Source organism: Acomys russatus, chromosome 24, assembly GCF_903995435.1.
Source record: "Acomys russatus chromosome 24, mAcoRus1.1, whole genome shotgun sequence".
Classification (NCBI taxonomy): Eukaryota; Metazoa; Chordata; class Mammalia; order Rodentia; family Muridae; genus Acomys; species Acomys russatus.
In genome coordinates this window covers 2492043-2513116 of record NC_067160.1, presented here as the reverse complement: position 1 = coordinate 2513116, position 21074 = coordinate 2492043, and the positions used below count along the sequence as shown (strand labels likewise).

The 21074-nt window shown below is 49.1% G+C and overlaps 2 protein-coding genes across 2 annotated transcripts in view; one reads left to right on the top strand and one right to left on the bottom strand.

The window, feature by feature from the left end:
- Window positions 1-1581: 1581 nt before the first annotated feature.
- Window positions 1582-7662, top strand: Prg3 (proteoglycan 3, pro eosinophil major basic protein 2). Its single transcript, XM_051166937.1, has 5 exons — window positions 1582-1642; window positions 2167-2462; window positions 5179-5310; window positions 6790-6898; window positions 7487-7662. Exons 1-5 carry the CDS (start codon window positions 1582-1584, stop codon window positions 7543-7545), a joined length of 657 nt encoding a protein of 218 aa, XP_051022894.1. The 3' UTR covers window positions 7546-7662.
- Window positions 7663-12821: 5159 nt separating this feature from the next.
- Window positions 12822-21074, bottom strand: part of P2rx3 (purinergic receptor P2X 3) — a 35387-nt gene continuing 27134 nt past the window's right edge. The window contains exons 9-12 of the mRNA XM_051166472.1: window positions 14645-14738; window positions 14318-14383; window positions 13601-13678; window positions 12822-13078 (exon numbers count right to left, since the gene is read on the bottom strand). Coding sequence (XP_051022429.1) covers window positions 12965-13078; window positions 13601-13678; window positions 14318-14383; window positions 14645-14738 — 352 coding nt within the window. The 3' untranslated portion in view covers window positions 12822-12964. The remainder of the gene's footprint in view (window positions 13079-13600; window positions 13679-14317; window positions 14384-14644; window positions 14739-21074) is intronic.

Below are 21074 nucleotides of genomic sequence, written 5' to 3'. Positions count from 1 at the left end.
CCCCCCCCCCCCTTCCATATAACTGTTCATCACGAAACCAGTTAGGGCAGAAATTCAAACAGGGCAGGAACCTGGGGACAGGAGCTGATGCAGAGACCATGGAGGGGTGCTGCTTACTGGCTTGCTCATCATGGTTTTCTTAGTATGCTTTCTTATAGAAGCCAGGACTGCCAGCCCAGGGACGGCCCTGACAATAATGAGCTGGGTCCTCCCGAATCAATCACTAACTAAGAAAACGCACACTGGGTGTGGTGGCGCACACCTTTAATCCCAGCACACAGGAGGCAGAAGCAGGCAGATCATTGTGCGTTCAAGGCCAGCCTAGTCTACAAAGTGAGTGCAGGACAGCCAGGGCTACACAGAGAAACCCTGTCTTGAGCCCCAGCCCCCAAAAGGAAATGCCCTACAAACTTGCCTGCAGCCTAATCTAAAGGAGGCATTTAAAAAAAAATTGAAGCTCACTCCTCTTAGATGACTCCAGCTTTTGTCAAGTTGACGTAAAAACTAGCCAAGACTTCAGACAAGCTTGGTGGTCTTTCTTGCCCTGGGTCCTATTGTTTACATCTGCAAAGCAGGGAAATCCTGTTGTCTTCGTGGGAATCAGTAAAGATGGGGACCAGGGTGTGCTGTTGGAGAAGCACCTCATGTGGATGCTGAGGCTCACCTCCCTTCTTCCTGCTCCCATTCATGGGTGCTCATTGCTCCCTGGGATCTGAACATCAGTTTCTAGAAGAGTGACTTTGGAAGGCTGCTTCTGAATTAAGGGATGTTTTTCAGGCTGGACACTTTAGGAACATGGATACTAGTTACATGTGGTTCCACACGCCTCTTAAATAAACTGGTGGGCATGTGCTTCTATTTAGGGCAGCAGGCCCCAGAAAGCAGTTATCAGAGAACTTAGATAAGTTAGCAGAGAACAGGGGCTGGGATGGGGGTGGGGGTGGGGGCAAAACTGAACAGATTTTTATCAGTTTAATTATCCCCAAGCCTGGCCTGGGGCAATCATTCTGTCCCCTTCCCACTTCCTCAAAAAACCCAGTATAAGTGCTGATAGTGGGGCCACAGTCACTGAGGCTGGAGGCCACAGACCTTCCTGAGGTGTGTTCTCTGCTGGGCCAGGTCAGGGAGAAAACAAGAGGACTCTACAAAGCAGGCAGCTGGGGCCTGTTTTTAGGATCATCATAGCTACTGCCTTTGCCTCCTCTTCCCTCATGTACATGAAGCCAGCTCTGGATCAGGGCTGACCTGTTCCTGCAGGTCTGGAACTTGGGTAGAGTGTGGTGCTAGCAAACAGCCATGGAGATCTTAGGAGGAGCAGCTCAGTTACCCATCCTGTCTGCCCCTTACCCTGGTTTCTGACTTTCCTGTCTGTCCATTAGAGGAGGAGGAGGTGGAGGAGGAGGAGGTGGTGATGGTGGTGGTGATGGTGGTGGTGATGGAGGAGGAGGAGGAAAAGGAGGAGTAAGAGGGTTGAGACTCTTTGGTCCTCCCTCTAATCAGTTATTTAACAAATATAATGTCATATGCCAGAAGCTGTGTTGCATGGAGGCAGGGTTGGCTCTATTATAAGATCAAGGAGATATGAAGCAGCCCCTGATCCTGTCCCTTCTCCTGCTGGGGACAGTTTCTGCTTTTCATCTGGGTAAGTCTTTCCCTTTTATTTTTCTCACCCATTATCATAGTGCCAGGTCAACGGTGTGTTCTTTTCTGGCTGCTCACACATCTCTGGACATATATATATATATATATATATATATATATATGTATATATATATGTATGTATGTATGTATGTATGTATGTATGTATGTATGTATATATCCCAGACTTAGACCTGGCTCCTTCAGAAGGAAACATATAAAAACAACAACAAAAAAGACCCATATGTCAAGTTGAAGGGCCAGTAATCATTCCAGGCCTCTCATACAAGGTCGAAGGTCTTCTCATCTGTTTAAATGCGTGTGCTGTCAGCTGCAGTTCAGGCTGTTGTCCACCTGTGAGTCTGGTGTAAGACATGTCTCCTTACCCAACACAGAGGGAGTCCCTTCCTACTGTGAGGCTCCAGATTGGGATCCAGGAAAGCCCTAGCGGGACAGTTGGAACTGTCCGAGGTGCTGGAGGAGGAGAGCCCCCTCAAGTGATGGCAGGTTACCTCCTCTCCTTCCTAGAGACTGCTCACCCCCATCTGGAGACCCCAAAGGGACAAGAAGACCTGTGGCAGGATGCAGATGCTTCGAGGGAGCAGGGAGGAGAGTTGGCTGTGACCCAAGAGACACTGTTGACAAAGGGAGAGGCGGTTAAGTGTTCGGAGGATGAGGAGGCAGTGGAGTCAAACCCAAATGCCTTAGATGAAAATGCCACATGCCCCAGAGAGGAGGATGCAGTTTATTTCCAGGGAACCCCTGGGTGCAAGAGCTGCCGCTATGTGCTGGTGAGGACTCCCAAGACATTTTGTAAGGCTCAGGTAAGCAACAGGAAGACATCGTGAAAAGGTCAAGGGGAGGGGAAAGGACTGGATTAAAACTTATGTTTTCTATTCCTTTAGACCAGTGTTTCTCAAAGCTGCAGAATTGCCTGGAGGTCTTGTTAAGATACAGAGTTTGCAGCTTGACCTTCACACTCTCTGAATCACGAGGCTCAGGCGAGGAGGGAAGTTTCTTCTAAGGATGGGTGTTTGTAACATCCCAGTAATAGAAATCTTCCTGCTCTGAGGACAGCACTTTTAGAGCCACCGACCTGTGTAAAAAGCACTTTTTGGTGATAGAAATACTTGTGTTTCATGGAGGAGGAGGTGGAAAAAGTTCAAGAGCCAAATTGGGGTGGGGATTGGGGTGAAACAGTATCTTCAGGACATGGGAAAACTGTTGCATTCATGAACCCACAATGGCTGTGATTGCTTGCACAAGATCAAGCCAGGCTTGCATGCAGGGCTACATAAACTCTCATCCCAAGACATGGCATTATTGGCAACTGATGGCTGCTAGGAGAGAGAAAGGCAATTTTCTTTAGGAGTGTGGCCCACTGATAGGTTGACTATGATCACGCACGTATGGGCAGCATTTATTAGACTGAGTGGGCGATATATTTACTAAAAAAAGAATATTGAATTGAGGTGTGCGGATGTGATTCAGAAGGAGCTAGAGGGCGTGGAGAGATGCACACGATTAAAACACACTTTGTTTATGTATGAGAATCTCAGAGTAAACAAAACGCTATATTAAAACCATATAAAACATTAACTCCTATAAGAGACAATATTCAAAATGACAGACCTACTCTCTGCACCTCACTCAATATTTCTGTGAGGCCCAGCCTGGCGTGCGTGCATGTGTGTGTTAGCTAGGAAATCTCAAGGTCTCACAACTGCACTGAAGTTCAATTTTAAAAAAGTAATCTTACCTCTTTAAAAAAAAAAAAAAAAAAGGGAAGGGTGACAGAAAAGAACTCCTGTGCCAAATACTGTCTTCTTTCATTGACTGTTGTTTTCTGGGCAGCTCTCTTTACCATTTGGAGATCAGACTCCTCCAAATGAAGATAGGCAGTTGTCCCTTAGTCTCCATGAGATTGTGGTCCCAGGACCCTCCCGGTAGACACCAATATCTTACCATGTTCAAAGTGCTCACATATAAATGGCAAAATATTTTCATTTTCATTTTCATGCTTATTTATTTCTTGTATGTTTGAGTGGGGATGCATACATGGAGATCAGAAGATGACTTTCAGGACTCATTTACCTACTCACTGAGCTGCTGCCCATCTTCTATTCATTAAACCATCTCTAAATTATTTATGATACCTACTGCAGTGTAAATGTCATGAGAATAGTTTTTATACTTTATTATTTGGGGACTAATGCCAAAGGAAAGAGTATTATTCACTGTAAACATAACTAAAAACATATTTTCAGGGGCTTAGGAGATGGCTCTGTGGGTAAGTGAGCTCGTCATGCAGGCCTGAGGACTTGAGTTCAAATCTCCAGCCCCTGTGGAACAAGCTGACAGTGCATGCCTGTAACCTCAGTGGTAGAGGGCAGAGAGCTGCAGGTCCTGAGCACTCACTGGCAAGGCAGCCGATCTCAAGGAATTTGTTTCCGGTTCAGTGAGACGCCTTGTCTCAAGGCGATAAGGCAGTGAATGGTAGAGGACACCCTACCCAATGCCCTACTCTGGCTTCTGCATGTGTGCAACCACACACTCACATGCACGTACTACTCCCACCACCCCACATGCATGCACTACTCCCACCACCCCTCATGCATGCACTACTCCCACCACCCCTCATGCATGCACTACTCCCACCACCCCACATGCATGCACTACTCCCACCACCCCACATGCATGCACTACTCCCACCACCCCTCATGCATGTACTACTCCCACCACCCCTCATGCATGCACTACTACTCCACCACCCCACATGCATGCACTACTCCCACCACCCCACATGCATGCACTACTCCCACCACTCCTCATGCATGTACTACTCCCACCACCCCTCATGCATGCACTACTCCCACCACCCCACATGCATGTACTACTCCCACCACTCCTCATGCATGCACTACTCCCACCACCCCTCATGCATGCACTACTCCCACCACCCCTCATGCATGCACTACTCCACCACCCCTCATGCATGCACTACTCCCACCACCCCACATGCATGCACTACTCCCACCACCCCACATGCATGCACTACTCCCACCACCCCACATGCATGCACTACTCCCACCACCCCTCATGCATGCACTACTCCCACCACCCACACACATGCACTACTCCCACAACCCCTCATGCATGCACTACTCCCACCACCCCTCGTACAAACACACAGCACATCAGTTTATGGTTTGTTGAATACGTGGGCAAGAAATCCACAGATATGGACGGCTCTCTCATGGTACCGCTGTTTGTTTGTTTGTTTTTAAATTGTGGTGAAGATCAAAGGAGATGATGCACTTGATGCTAAACAGTCTGTAAGCAGTGGCTATAATTATAATGAGGATTAGTGTTTCCCGCAAGGATGCCCTGACCACTAACAAAGAAGCAAAATATAGGCTCGAGGGAAGCAAGTGGATGCCTTATATTGGGTCTGTGAACGGTTGTAGGGTTTTTTCTTGGAGATTCGGGATCTTGAGGCAAAAGAGAGTGAACTCTCTACCCCACCTTTTCTCTCTGCAGAGGGTCTGCAGGAGATGCTACCGAGGCAACCTGGTTTCCATCCACAGCTACAATTTTAACTCCCAAGTTCACTGCTTGGCCAGGAAGATCAACCAGTCATACGTCTGGATAGGAGGCATCCTCAGGGGTTGTGTAAGTTAGGGGCCAATCAATATAGAAAGTCTTGATTTCTTGAGGGACCATTCGTTGGCTCAGCAGTTAAAGTGCCCTTTAAATGATTGGCAAGAGGATACTGGAGCGGGCCTGTACTGTCTGGGGAGAACTGGTTGTTCAGACCCCTCACTAACTCCATGTTCAGTGACTTCAGGCTTGTGGCTCAAAATTAGCGATGGTAAATTTACACCAAGAAAATTGACCATTGTTATCAGTTAGCCAGCTGTCGCTCTGACAAAGTGCCTGGGAGAGAATCAACTTATTTTGGCATACAGTTTCAGAGGCCTCAGTTCACACTCACTTGAATGTGTTGGTTTCCACTTAAGACAGTGTGTCATGGTGGGAATGTGTGGCAGAAGAGGGCTGCTCACCTTTGGTGACAGGAAACAAAGAAGAATGAATGGGTTGCGGACCCTAGTATCTTCTTCAGGAGCATGCCCCCAAATGACCTAACTTTCTCCAAGTAGGGTCTACCTCTTAAAAGTTCTGTCACCTCCTGAGTCTGTCATGAGTCGGGGACACAGTCTTTAAGTCTTTAACACATGGTCTTTGAGGGACACTTCAGATCAAAATTAGAACATGTTACAATAAGGATTCCTTTTTATTTCTCTCTCACCCTTCCTTAGAGTTGGTGTGTGTGTGTGTGTGTGTGTGTGTGTGTGTGTGTGTGTGTGTGTGTGTGTGTGGTTTCTGTGTATACCTGGAATGGATACCATAGAGCAACCTCAGGTGTCATTCCTCAGGAGCCATCTAGTTTTTTTTTAAGACAGAGTCTCTCACTGGGACATGGTGCTCTCTTATCAGCTAGACTGGCTGATCATGAACCCCAAGGAATCCTTTTATCTTTGCTTCCCCAACAATGAAACTATAAGTGTGAGGCAACATGCCTGGCTTTTTAATGTGTGTGTGCTAGGGATTGAACTGAGCTGTCTTCCCAAGTCTTCAGAGCTGGGTTTTCAAAACACATGGTCATATAAAACGGAAGCCAAGAGACAGATGCCAGGAGACTGACTCGGGGCTCACCCTAGTCATTTACTGATGAAGGGGCTGCCTCAGGCCCTTGGGTGTTTTTCAGCTATAAAATGGGGATCTACTTCCATAGGAGTAGACCCAAGGTTGGGGATGGATGAATTATACTTAGCATTAGAGCAGTGGTCCATAGCCAGCACCATCAGCACCACCTGGTAGCTTGTTAGAGATGCAGAACCATGGGCTCCATGCCTGACATCCTGAATCTGAGCCTGCTTTCTTAATTAGACCCTCACAATACACCTGGGGAAGCCTGCCCTATATGGTGTCTGGGAGCAGTAATTGTTTTTCATCATATCCCCTGCAAACCCCGAGGGATGGGTAGTGGGAGCATTCTGCTTCTGGCCAGGCAGGCAGTGAGAGGTGTCAGCAGTGGCTTGGATCTTCCTGTTCCTTCTTGTTTTCTGATCCACTTTCTTGCTTCTCTAGTTCTGGAAGAAGTTCCGATGGACTGATAGGAGCCGCTGGGATTTTGGATTCTGGGCCCCAGGGCAGCCTGGAAATGGGGGAGGACGCTGTGTGACCCTGTGCACCAAAGGTGAGAGGGATAGGTTCCGAGTAAGGAGGTGCACCGATAAAGCAGACTTTTAGCAGCTGCTCCTTTGAGCTGCCTGGACACACCTCTTCACACCTACTCACTTCACATGGAGAACTCATGGTCTGTGGGGAGGGCTGAGGTGTACGACTTCTCAGGGCATGGCTTGTAGAGGGAGTAGCCAGGAGCCCGTTACCTCCTCTGACATGAGATTGATGAGCTTGAATAATGTATTCAATCAACAGATCAGCAGACGTGAACGGACAGTGTAGATGTAGGAATAGGTGAAAGCTGAGACAAGACGCTAGCGTCTAGCCACAGATTTGGGGAGTGGCATGTGTTGCAGATGTGAGGCATGCTAGTGTAGTGGCTTAAACCATGCATGCTGGAACAAGACAGCTGGGATTTGCATGTCAGCCTTGCTACCTACCTACCAGCTATGATATTGCGAGTCATAGCTACAGAGTCTGTTTCCTCCTCTGAAGATGATGATAGTCAGCCATGGAAGGGGATATAGAGGTACCTGGCGGAGGTGGGGTGGGGTTCAGTGCAGACTTCAGCCAGTTTATATCACTGTGTTCTCTGCTGCAGGGGGCCATTGGCGAAGAGCGTCATGCAAAAGCCGCCTGCCTTTCGTCTGCTCCTTCTAAGATGGAGCTAGACCCTACCTTGGAACCTCCTGTCTTCACAGCCCTGGCCACTCATGTCCCATCCTTTGGCACTCAGTTCTGTCCCCAGCCTCTCCTGGTCATAAAGTCAGGCTTCCCACAGCATCCCCAAAGTCTTGTTTCTTCATTGCCCTTTCTCGGAGACTCCTGCTTGTTGGAAAATCCGGGAAGTAAAAGATGGTAGGGCTAGGTAGCCTGACGCAGGTGGGGAGCACTGGGAGAGTTTGGGGGGGGGGGTTGTGTGATGACAGCACTGAGTCCCCTGGAAGCTGAGCAGTGCTCTCAGCAGTCCACTCTTCAGTGGGCTCAGAATCCACCTTTCTGCCCAGTGAGAGGAAAGCAGAGAAGATCCCATATGCTGGCGAGGTAGCCCACCACTTGCTTGGCCTCATCATGGGGTGGATGTGAAGGGACTTGTTCAGGAGCTGGTGTGCAATATTGATATTGAATGTGAGGACCCAAGACAGCCTGTTCCTCTAGTGCCGTGCTTTAGGGATCTAGCAAGGACTCCCCCTGCCCATCCACCCATCCCCATCGTGGGGTCCCAACAAAGAGGCCGTCACTCCCTCCTTTATCTCCTACCCTTTCTGTAGAGAGGTCATGATTTTGAGGGGAACTGTCTCCCACCCAAAGGCAAGAGACTGGCAACAGCATAGCTCCCATTCCTAGTTCTATTATCTTGGGCCTCAGCGTTCCTTCACCTCTCTTTCTCAGACCTGGAGAGGCTGAGAGGTAACATCGTTGTCACCTGTAGCTGTGTGCCTGCTGGGACACTGGGCTAGAAAGATCTTGCAAAAAAGGATTTAGAGTAGATGAAGGAGGAAGTTCAGAGTTGGGACTGAGTATTAAAGAGTATAGAGACTCAAATTGTGTGTGTGTGTGTGTGTGTGTGTGTGTGTGTGTGTGTGCTGAGCATTTCACAAGTACACCTGCACACTTGTATTTTTGTGCATGCATAAGTGTATACCTGTATGTGAGCCTACATAGGCGTGTGTGAGTGTGTTTGTACTGATGTGTTGTGTGCACACTTTTGCACCTCTGCATATTTATGGATATTTGTCTATTGATATATTTGTGTAGCTTATGTATATGAGTCACTTATATTTACTTGTGTCTTTAGCCATATGTATGTAGGTGTGTCAGTGTGTGACTATGTACAGGTTTATGTTTGAATAAGTACCTGATGCAACATCGCTTCAGGAGCAAAAACCCAGTATCCCACATACTCTAGCTCTAAGGCACAGGACAGGGATGAGGCACAGGACAGGGATGAGGCACAGTCCTAGACAGTGGGTTGGGGAGAAACAGGATAAATAAGCCCTTTTTGAACATGGAGGTCTTTGGCCATGGATGAACAGGCCTGGCACCTGTGGCACTGCACTGATGCTGGATCCCCAGGGTCTGCCTTGGTAGAGAGAACTTTGCCTCAGCCCCTCATCTTGGCAGAGAATCCTGTCAAGAGGTGGAGCTGCCTAGGAGTGGGGCATCATGTAGGTACTGCATTGGACACTGCAGGACATGAACTCTTTGACTCGGTGCTTCTAGAGAGACAGTGGAATTGCTGCAGGATGTGGGAAGATGAGCAGCAAAAAAGACATCTCAGGGGTACACCAAGCTCCTGATGAATTCATTCACTCTTTCCCCATGCCCTCTCCTTCCCTGATAGGAGATGGACTATAACCACGTGGCCCAACACCATAGCAGAGGTGTGTGTGTGTGTGTGCGCACGTGCGTGTGCGCGCGCGTGTTGGAGACAAGCTCCTTCTAGACTAAAGTCTCCTTAGGAGCAAAATGCTCCTCAAATGCTTTAGAGTGTCTTGTGCTGCCCTTATGTAGTAATCATCGGCTGTTGGAAGCCTTCCACTCTTGCTTAACTCTTGATTAAAAGGCAAATAGCCGTGTGAGAAGACATTCCCCAGAACCTTATCAATTACTGTGCCCAGAAGGCTGACTAGTAACTTGCTGAGAACAAGGCACTGTGGGAAGGAACACAGATAGGAAGGGCGAGGAGCTGTCAGGACGTGGTGGGGATCTGTATGAGAGAAGAGAAGCAGACTGCTGTGTGCCCCGTCTTCTCTGCCCACAGCTAAGAGGGCATCCTTGGCTCGGTACTGTGGCCCTGCTTCTAGTTGGTGCAGGCCTGGGCACCAGATGATTCTTAGGATCCTCCAGCTCCTGATTTCCCCACCACTGGGAGCTTGTGGGTCTCATCCTCCCTCACTACTTCACTTAGATTTCACTAGTTACTGCAGCCAGGCCTTGCTTAGCGCAGGTTGCCTACAGACAAAACATCACGAGTCAACACATTTCCCGATTTTCACCCCCCAACAGATATACCACAGAAGTCAGCCTCTCACGCTCCAGCATCATAGATCTCTGGGTTCATGTCAGTTCCGCTTCCATTTCTTAATTTCTCACAGCTTCAGCTTCTTTTGTAAAATGAAGACTGAATTAAGCAAAACCTGTCATCCATTTAGCTGACGGCTCGCCAACGGTAAGCCACTCCACCACCGAATGACAGCTTACACGCTGAGCAGTGTAGCCCTGAGTGTGAACACAGGTTCCATCTCTAGTTCCAAGAACTGCCTATTTGGTTTTTTCCTACCAAATAAGATTAATAACCAACCACAGAAACCTCCCCAGGTGTGGTCAGAGTCCGTGTAACCATGCTGGTGATGGCGCTGAGTAAACCACAGTGTATCAGATACAAGCTTGGCTGTTGTAATTTCTACAATATTAGCCTACGTCTAGCACACAGAAGTGGACTTGGTTCAGACAAAAGGGGTACAGCATGGGGTTTACACATTTACTGAAGGTCAAGAAGAGGCTCAGGCACCTGAGGGAGGATTAACCTAGTCTGGGGTACAGGGCCCTCACTCAAGGGACACAGTGTCTCCATCTTTTCATAGGAAACATCTTGGTGAACTCAGCCTCTGCCCAAGGGAGCCTGTGTGCCTCCTTCCCGGAGGATGTGCTGTTTCTTTTACTGATATCTCTGCTGGGGAGATGATGCCTGTCTGGATACTACCCAGGACCTGATGCTGGTACTGGAGAGACAGTATCCCATTGCCCACAATGCTGGGGCTGAAAGCAAACAGAGTGACAGGAGGATTGATAAATCTGGAGGGAGGACGCTTGTCCCTTCTCCCCCAGGTTGGGAATCATTGGGGCTCACTGTGTGTTCACTCCTGTGGAAGCCTCCCCAAAGTACTCGTAGGCTATCCCTTCTCCAGATCTCTCTGCACCTTCTGGTGAGGGGCCAGCCCTCCGTCTACACACATGCTCATCTCTGCTAAGGCCCATCATGCACACGGTCCCAGGGGCAGATTGGCCCTGACACTAATGAAAGTTACACCGTAGGCACACTCATTTGCATGGACATCCTGATACTTAATTATAGATTCTTTTTACATCCTGATACTTAATTATAGATTCTTTTTAATGAGATGCCCCCAGCTGGATGATGGTACTTGCCTATAAATCCCAATACTGGGGGAAAGGTTAGGGAATGAGAACTGTAAGTTTGAGGCCAGCAAGGAAAACATAGCAGTCTTTTCATCAAAACCAACCAACCAGCCAGGTGTGGTAGCGCACGCCTTTAATCCCAGCACTCAGGACGCAGAGGCAGGCGGATCACTGTGAGTTGGAGGATAGCCTGGTCTACAAAGCGAGTCTAGGACAACCAAGGCTACACAGAGAAACCCTGTCTCAAAAAACTAAACCAACCAACCAATCATCCAAACAAACAAAAACCACCCAAACAACAACAACAGCAACAAAAAACCCAACCAACCAAAACAAACAAACAAACAAACAAAAAAACCCAAAAAAACCAAAACCAACCAACCATTCATCCAAACAAACAACAACAGAAACAAAAAACCCAACAACAACAAAAAAAAAAAAAAAAGAAAAAAAAAAGAAAGAAAGAAAGAAAAGAAAAAAAAAAAAAAATCCAAACCAAACCAAAAAAGCCTTTCAAGTTGCTTCTTCCTCAAACTTTGGGCTGCCTTTGAGCTTTGCCCTGTGTGATTTAGGGCTTCCTCACCCTCTCCCCTTTTCTTTAAAAGCCCAGAAAGGAGACCAGACATCTGGGCCAATGGAGACAAAGTAGACTTGACTTCTGTTCAGAGTCCTTCTCCGTGCACAGGGCACCTGCGTTCTCTCTTGGACCCTCACTGTGGCACAAGAGAAGCCATTTTCCATTTCCGGCCTCAGTGTTAGTGATCTGTAGGCAAGAGGCTTGGATACAATGGTTTCCAGGGCTCCTTTAGTTTCTACCTTGTCACCTGTTAGGGTCCAGTGAAAGCAGGTCTGGGTCACCTGACTGAATGCTCCCTGGGTATTGGCGTTCACTGTGCCTCACCACTTCTTTTCTGCGACAATATCATGGCTCCCAGGTTGGTCTCAAACTTACTATGTTGTCAAGCGAGAGCTTGTGCTTCCTTGTCTACCTACTCAGTGCTGGGATTACAGGTGTGCACCACCATGCCTGATTTATGTAGAGCTGGAGGTTGGCCCTAGTGAGTTTTCTAACAATGCTGCAGATGACGTCCTGGGCCACAATGCCAGGTTTAAAAATCAACTGTCACCAGCCATGTATATGTCATGTCTTCTACCTGGATTCTGGAGTGAGGGTCCAGATGTGTGAACCTGTGAGGGCCTAATGGGAGAATAAAAGTCCATTCCTCAGCTTGGGCTTGAGATATGGGGTGAGGCAAGGCAAAATTCACCGGTAGTCATACCTCCTATTTCCTTCTGAAGCTGGAGAGCAAGAGAGAAATAAGAGTTTATACTCTGCCTCCCTGGGCTCCCCTAAAGTAGGGCCTGCATTCCCGAGAAAGCTCATTGTTGACCCAATCAGGGGAAGGTAGGGAAAGGCAGCTGACACCAAAGAACAGACACTGAGGACATGGATTCTTCCACCATGGATATGGGCAGAGGAGTTAGGCTTGGGTGAAAATCTCACTTCGTGGACATGTGGCCTGGGGCAAATGACTCTGTCTCCCTGAGCCTTTGCTTCTCTTCAAAACAAAACCCAGAAGTCCACCTATAGGGTTATTTTAAGGGCTCAATGAGACAATGTGTAGAGAAGTGCCTGGTACTTGGTAGGCCCATGTGGGTGTAACTTTAGTCACCATTTTCTCTGTCTTTTGGAAAGGGATGGAGGCTGCTGTCTCAGGATCCTGGGAAGCAGGTGAAAGGCATGCAAGGGGTGAAGGCAAGATTCGGGTCTTAGTGGGAAGCATTGCCTATCTGCTGATACTTGGCTCTGGCCTTCGGGTGAGCAACAGAAATGAGAGCTCCCCTTTCTCCCCAATCCCACCCAGTCGGCCAAGATAGAGTGACTCGTTGAAGGTTCTGCAGCCCCAGCATGAGCCTGGGACCCCAGGAAGAGGCTCTAATGACCGATGGAGTAGGCCCCCGAGTCTGTGGACTGCTTCTCCACAGTGGCCTGGTCACTGGGGAACACTGGGTTGGTCGAGGTGGCACCCTTCAGTGTCGTTTCATTCACCTGCAAGCACAAGAGTTGGCATTGTCATGTCTGACACTGGGAAGGAACTTCCAATGTGGCCCATTTGACAGAGTCAGCAGCAGGGGGTGGGGTAGGGGAGGTTGTCTGGTCATTAGGGGAGGTAGAGTAAGTCTCCAGGAGCCCAGAACTTTGCATGCACTCCAAGGGCAAACTGTAAGCCAGGCCATCTCTAGGCAGGATCTTTTCTGTCCTAGAAGTGGGCAATGACAGTGAGTGGTAGTCATGCTGACAGCAATGACCCACAGGACTAACCCTTCCCATTTATTTTTTTGTGTGGGAAGGGGCCTGTGGCTTTTGTGCGTGCTAGGGAAAGCACCAGACCTGTGAGCTACATCCAGCCCCAAATCTCCAGAGACCGCTTTTGGTCCAAACATTTCTTGCACCCCCACATACTAATGGAGGCCCACTGCCTTCTCTTCAGAACACCCGGAACAGTAAGCCATTAAGAGCCTGCAAGGCCCAGCAGCGCTCCATGCCCTGCTTCCTCTTCCCCCAACGCACCTCCTCGAACTTCCTGGCTTTGTAGTGATCGGCCCCTTTGAGGAAATTGAGCAGGATGATGTCACAGAGAACAGTGCCCTGGAGGAAGAGGGGCAGTGAAGGATCAAACAGCAGCTTTGAGATGGACAGGCGTCAGATGGCCTCTGTGCTGCCCAGCTCTTGGTCAGGACTACCTTCAGCAGAGAGGTGGCTGAAGTGTTGTCAGGGGGCAGGGCATGTAGGGGCTGAGTCTTCCAGAGAGACCTGACTGTAGCGCTTCTCAGAAAAGACCCGGCTGTGCTGCAGGACCCTCTATGGTCCACCTTTCTAGCTGCTGAGAAATACCCCTGGATCACAGGCACAGAGGTTGTGAGGGCAGACGCAGAGGGAGCCAAGGGAGGAGTCCCTGGGAGTGAGCTCTTATCCCCACCTGGCTTGGTGGCTCTGTTCTTCACTAAGACATCCTAGGACAGTGGGAACATGGAGCCTCTCCCGCCCTTCATGCTGAGAAGCAGGAATTTGTTTTTTTTATATAAGATGGAACCACCTGAAAACAGGAAGGCAGTCTCTGGAGGCCATGAGCCTTGAGAAATTATGACGGGAGATGCCCAAACCAGGGCTACTTAGCAGCAGGTGTCTGGGGCAAGAGGATGGGCTGGGCTGAGATGCTGGAAAGCACTGTGCCTGGCTTGGCCACACCCTGACTGCCCTGTGAGAGCCTGGAAAGACTGAACTTACCACTCCCACAGAGGTGAAGGCAGCCACGGAGCTGATGATGGTGGGGATGATGTTGAACTTGCCAGCCTGTGTGTACAAAGACCAAGGCATATAGGCAGAAAGGCCCGACAGGGAGGGGGCGAAGGCTGAGGTTAAACCTGGACTCCCTGTCAGAGTCCTGTGGAGTCTGAAGGGTTGCACCCTACGTAGTATAGGGAGCTGATAGGGGATGTGGAACATCGCCCCCCCCCCAATCATCAGAGAGCCTTTTCAGGGCTTTCTGTACTCTTCCAAGTGCAGGCTTGGGGAACCTCCCCGCTCCCTTGTCTGGTGGGTCCGAGGACTCACGTTTCCATACACCAGCACATCAAAGCGGATGCCGAAAGCCTTCAGGAGTGTGCGGTACTCGCTGCCATTCTCCATCTTGTAGTATTTTGCAAACCTGGAGGCCAGAGGGGGAAACGGGCCTGCCTATGGACTCCGCTGCCTGAACGCTTAGGGGTCTCTGAGCTCAGGAGCCATTGTCAAGCAGCTGATGGCTGGTGAGACACCTGCCACGGTTCTTCCTGCACGGACACCACGAAGACTTCACCAAGCACATTCCCAGGCTGTGCCAGAACCTACTGAACCAGCATCTTTCTAGGTGAGAACTAAGACTCTCCTTTTAAAATAATTTCCCTGCATGGTTTGTGTGTGTGTGCATGTTCGTGTGCGTGTGTGCCTGTGTGTGTGTATGTGTGATGGCCCATGTGTGTGTACAACTTGAGGTTGATGTCAGATAGCACCTTTGAAGGCTTTCCATCTCCTGAGACAGTGTTTCTCACTAGACTGGCTGGTTAATCTCCATCTTCCCAGCAGTGGGACTGTGGACACCTGTGTGCCTTTTTTTTTTTTTTTTTTTTTTTTTGAGACAGAGTCTCTCTGTGTTAGTCTTGGCTGTCCTGGAGACGCTTTGTAGACCAGGCTGGCCTTGAACTCACAGTGATCCTCCTGCCTCAGTCTCCAGAGTACTGGGAAGGAGTGCACCATCACGCTCAGCACCTGTGTGCCTTTTAAGACTGTGAGCACTGTCGGTGGAACTCAGGCCCTTAGGCTTGAGCTGCAAATACTCTGCTCACTGAGCCATCTCTGAAAACCCCTGTCCTCGAGATTTTTTTTTTAAGATTTATTTATTTGTTATGTATACAGCGTTCTGCCTGCATGTACACCTGCATACCAGAAGAGGGCACCACATCTCATTATAGATGGTTGTGAGCCACCATGTGGTTACTGGGAATTGAACTCAGGACCTCTGGAAGAGTAGTTAGTGCCCTTAACATCTGAGCCATCTCTCCAGCCCCTGTCCCCAAGATTTGTATGTGTATGAAAGCATGAACAAAAACTGACCATAGCCCTGCCCTGCCCCCCCCCCCCCCCCCAGCCTTCCACCCCCCAGCCCCCAAACCCTGGATTCTTCAGCTCTATTTGCTTGGGTATCACAAGTCTCAACTTTAACCTAGCTGGGTTCAAAACCCAACTCACACAACCGTGCAGCGGTCATTTAACCTCCCTGAGACTCTGGCTGCATCTTGAGGGGCAGCGATACAGCAGCTTTGCTCTACAGGGTTGCCATGAGAACTGAGCCCACACGTGTCATGGGAAGCATTTACTGGTGTTGGACACTGCTGTTTGCCGAAGAAACATGCTTATCTGGTGACTGAGGTGTTCCCTGAGACCTCATGCCATGCTTCCCATTGTAGAGGTGGCTTTGCGAGGTTAAAGGTCTCACCCAGGTTTTCCCAGTGGGACTCAGCACTAGATCTGCCTAAGTCCTTTGCTTTGTCCCTTGCTGCTTGGCTCTGGCTGCTGGGTGCCTTGTGATGAGCTGGGGGCTGATAGGAATAACCACTTTTCATTCTTCCCACAGACTCAGGTGGTGCCCACACAGAAGAGTGGTGTTCACACCCCATTCTGAGATGCCTGTGGCAGAGAAGAAAGCTGCCCGTGGGTTCGAAGCTCCTAAGTGATGGGTTTGAGATTGGAATTGCACTGGCCTCTGGCCTCTACATAAAATACACTTCTCCCTATGTGGCTCTGCCTATCACAGGCCAGGCTCTAACAACAACACAGTATAACCTCTCTGGGGAAAATCCCACTACTGTGAAACGGCTTCCTGATTTCAGGATTAAGTAAAGTGGTGGAAATAAAGAAGTCCAGAAAGTCCGGGCAGTGGTTGGCACACGCCTTTTAATCTCAGCACTCTGGAGGCAGGTGGATCTCTGTGAGTTCCTGGTCAGCCTGGTCTACAGAGCTAGTTCTAGGAGACCCAAAGGCTGCACAAAGAAACCATGTCACAAAACTAAAACAAAAACCAAGGAACCAACCAAACAGAAAGAGTCCAGAAAGTTCCAAGTGTAAAACCAAAGGTACTCTTGTTCAGTGCTGGGCTTTCTTGAGTCTTCCTAGTCTGCACAGACCCCTCTCCCTTTGCCTGTTGGTCAAGGGGGTCAGAGAACTCATTCCCTGAGTGTGTGCGGTGGTAGCAGCCGGGTGGCTCCTCTCTCCCAGGGATGCTCACATTTACAACTGTATGGCTGGGAGAAGGATGCGCACAGCCTAAGTGGATCAGAGCTAGAGCATCACGTGCATGGGAAGAAGGGCATGGGGAGAGCAGCGACCACTGCTCTGGCTGCCTTTGGGGAACTCTGTCATCACCTAGTCATCACCTGCGAATAGTGTGGCCTTTAGCATTTCTTGGCCCTCAGGGTTTCGGCTTCCTGTCTATAAAAGAGGGTTGCTCATGTCCCATTGAAGCTGTTAGCAGCAGTGGGTGAACACTCATTCAGACTGACTCTTTGAGGTGACACTATTGAAATCCCACGTCAAAGAGTCTGTCAACCTGACGCTATCTTTCTCGGCCAATTTCCCAGCCCAGGGAGCCTGTCTCTTGCTGCTTCTGCCAAGCAGTCTGCTCAACTTTTAGGTAGGTTCATCTAACAGGAAATGAATAGAGAGGACAGTTGTTTTGCCTGTAGCAGTGGGTTAGCTCCCCGCATAGGCCAAGGGCTTACAGGACAGCTTCGGCTTTATCTAGACTCTGAGTTTTCTCCCTTTGCTTGCCCATGTCAGCTCTGTGCTAACAGCTTCCACAAGCTGCCATCCTTGGGGCCCTTCATCACTATGCTCCTCCTGTTCCCTGTGTACCCTCGTGCACTGCTTCTTCATGTAATCACACCTTTCGAGGCTACCTGTGTACCCTCGGGGTACCTACCCAGACCTCCACTTTGTACAGGAGGAAGCTCAGGCCTCCAGGGATATCTCAAAGAAGTTAGGAAAAGAAGTATTTGAAACAGGCAGAAGATTTCAGAAACCTGTGGCTTTCAGGCTGGCTTGAGGGCACGTACAGATCATGACCATCTCAGCACCCACTATTTATACAGCCCCAGAAATACATGCAGAATACCTCAGTTAACCTCATGAATAGTACACTATTGTTGACCCATTTTATAGATGTGGAGAGAGATGAGCAGGTGACTTGCTTGAGTCTGATGACTTCTGATTCTATGACTTTACAGCCCAAACTTGGAATCTCTGAACCATCTGTCTTTAGCTAGATGTTAAAGATGCAGGCAGCCCAGTGCGAGATCTCAGAGCCCTTCTAAATTCTACGTCCTCACAGCACTGGAGAATTCACGTCCCTTGACACACAGATTTATACTCATGGCATTTGGCACGGGGAGCAGGGATGAAACACAGATGTTTGAGGCAGAGCAGGGCTTGGGCCTGTGGTCTTGCAGCCTTCACGCCCAGCTTATGTCTGTATCCATAAGAAATGTTCTGACATGGACTCAGAACAAGAAGTTGGCATCCTAGGCTCCACTGGTTAAATTTATCCCGGGAAGGGATGTGAAGGGAACAGGGAGAAAAATCAGAGCGCACTTGGTTTTCTTCCAGCACCTGCCTTCCAAGAGGCACCGAGCTTGGTAAGATCATTATCTCACCAGCCACCCACCCTTAGGAAGGCTTGGCAGGGAAGGCTTCTTGCTGGGAGAGAGGAACTGCAGAGCTCAGGGAGGAGGGTCTCGGCTGCAGACAGGGGTGCAGCTTTGGAGTCCAGACTCTCCTCCGGGGAAGCTGTCTCATCCCTGTGACGGGGGATGGCTCGGGTCACAAGGGAGTGCTTCTCTCTTGAGGCACACTTGGACCCTATTTCCCAGTCTCTATGCCTAACTGCTGCTCCATCACTTGGCTCTTGTAATGGAATGTGGATGCACGTGAGGCTTGTTACCTTTGGCTGAGATGGTTCAGTGCAGTGTGCCTTCTGTTCCCCGCCCCACTCCCATCTAATGGCCAGCTGCTTAGGAACTAGGGTAGATTAATGAGGCAATCCTGAATGAGGAGGCTGAATCAAGATGGCAGCAGGCCAGAACCCAGAACAACTGCACAAAGCTCTCCAACTTCATTGACCCACAATGAGAAGCCGCTGATGAGATGAGAGGACTTTTTGTTACAGCAGTTAGCAGTACTTATCCTGACTGTTACACCCCTCCCCACTAGTTCTATCACTGAGAAGACTGAGGCACAATGAAAAGAGCTTTTCCAAAGGACAAAGAACGTGTTATCATTAAGGACTAGACCCAAAGGGTCATTCCTAGGCATGGGCTCTCTGAGATGGTCTAAGAGCCAAGAAGACTGGGTCTTCTTAAACCAGCATTTTGTCCCTAAGGAATAGACCCAAAGGGTCATTCCTAGGCATGGGCTCTCTGAGATGGTCTAAGAGCCAAGAAGACTGGGTCTTCTTAAACTAGCATTTTGTCCCTGACCAAGTCATTCAATCTGTCTAAGACTTTTACCTTTACTGAAAAAGAAATGGAAGTGAGTGGAAGCTGTGGAAAGAATGAGTTAAGAGAGCTAAGTTTCAAGCTGGGTGGTAGTGGCTGGTGCCTTTAATCTCAGCACTTGAGAGACAAAAGCAGGTGGGTGAGAATAATATCTATATTCGCCTTAACTCTTCTTACTCCTGGAGGTAACAATATTAGCAACAATTGCTGCCAATGTATCCTGTATTCTTACTATGTAGTGTATAGTACACAGAGTTCTCTAAGTAATAAAGTAGCTGCCAACACATACCAGCACTGGACCGAGTGTTTTACACTTACTGATTCATTTCATGCTATCTACCACCCCATGAAATTAATCACTGCTGCTCTTCTTACTTTAAAAATAAAGCAGGATTAGAGGGGTTAATAAGTCTAAGTCATAAAATCCACTAGTCAGGAGAATGGGGCTGGAATTCAAACCTAGTCTGTTCCAGAGTCCACACTATCATGTGCTGCAGTTTGAGCATGGTTTGTCTCCTCAGAAGTGCATATTGAAACTGAATCTCTAAGGTGAAGTATTAAGATGTGGGATTAGACAGGCCCTTTAAGAGGTGATTAGGCCCTTTCCACAGTTTCTGTTCTTGAGTTAGAGCAAGGGTGAAGGCACTGGGGCTGGCGCGATGGCTCAGTGGTGTAGAGCATTTGCTGCTCTGCAGAGAACCCAGGTTCGGTTCCCAGCACCCACAGCTCACACCTCTCTGTAACTGTGACTCCCTCTTTTGACCTCCACAGATACCAAGCACACATATGGTGTCCATCATACATACAGGCAAAACACGAATAAGCAGAAAATAGAAATAAATACAACTTAAAAAATTTTTTTTAAAGTGTGGCTGGGCATGTTGATGCACGCCTTTAATCCCAGCACTCAGGAGGCAGAGACAGGCAAATCTCCGTCTCTAGCCTGGTCTGCAGAGAAACCCTGTCTCAAACAAAACAAAACACAGCAACAAAAAGAAGATCTGGTGGGCTGTAACAACAAGCCCCATGGGTCTCTTTGATGCTACTTGTCTGTCACTATGGGATGTCCTGTGCTGCCTCAGGACTCTGCCAGCAGGAAGACCACCTCCCTTCTGCCTCGGATCAGAATCACAAGTTAGGATAAACCTCTTTTCTGTATCCTTATGCAGCTATGGCATTGTTATTAGTAACAGAAAATGGAGCAGGGCAGCTAGAATTCTAGATCATTCTCCCCACCCTGATTCCTCAGAGGTCATGACCTAGGTCATTTCTTTCAGTTCTGTCTCCAAAAGGATCTAATGCATTTGCTAGCGTTTTGAGTACCAGGTGCCATGGGAAGCAAAGGAGAGCCACTCAGAGTGCGATGAAGGGCTTCATCTGCAAAGGGGCCTCTGCTGCAGCCCATTCTGACCCCTCTGGTTTTGGACTTCTTGGCTAGGGAGTAGAGTTGGCAATATGGACACTCAGTGCTGACTTGGCCTGGAATGCAGGCCCTCCCAACACAGACCACTCTGTCTCCCACCACACGCATCTGCCCTGCCGTGGCGCATGCCTCCCCTCGTGCATGTCCTGAACATGCCCCACACAGACTTTGGAGCTTTGGCTCATGTGGCTCACCTCTCCTCCCCTCTCTACCCTGGGAATGCCTATTCATTCATTAGGGCCCAAGTTCAAACAACCTCTCATTTTTTTAGTAGCCAACAAGTGCTTAGGGTACGTACTGTGTGCTGGGCACTGGGCTAGGCACACTGCCACACTAGCAAGCTCCATTTGTGTTAGAGGGAGAGAAGCTATCAATCAGTCAGGCACTGAAACGGGACACAGAGAAGGCCTGGGAAGCCGAGGAGCACCACTCTAAGAGCAAAGGCAGCAAAGACTTTCAGCCTAGACTCAGCTTCAGACAAAGCTCTGGGTGACAGCATGCTGAGGCTAGAGGGACCGGTGAGAGGTGGAGGCAG

What these genes read in the sequence shown, in the direction of transcription:
- Prg3 (XM_051166937.1), top strand. Translation starts at nt 1,582, where the DNA reads ATGAAGCAGCCCCTGATCCTGTCCCTTCTCCTGCTGGGGACAGTTTCT. An exon ending in GAGGCATCCTCAGGGGTTGT is followed by an intron (nt 5,311 to 6,789) that starts GTAAGTTAGGGG and finishes TTGCTTCTCTAG; the next exon opens with TTCTGGAAGAAGTTCCGATG. An exon ending in TGTGACCCTGTGCACCAAAG is followed by an intron (nt 6,899 to 7,486) that starts GTGAGAGGGATA and finishes TCTCTGCTGCAG; the next exon opens with GGGGCCATTGGCGAAGAGCG.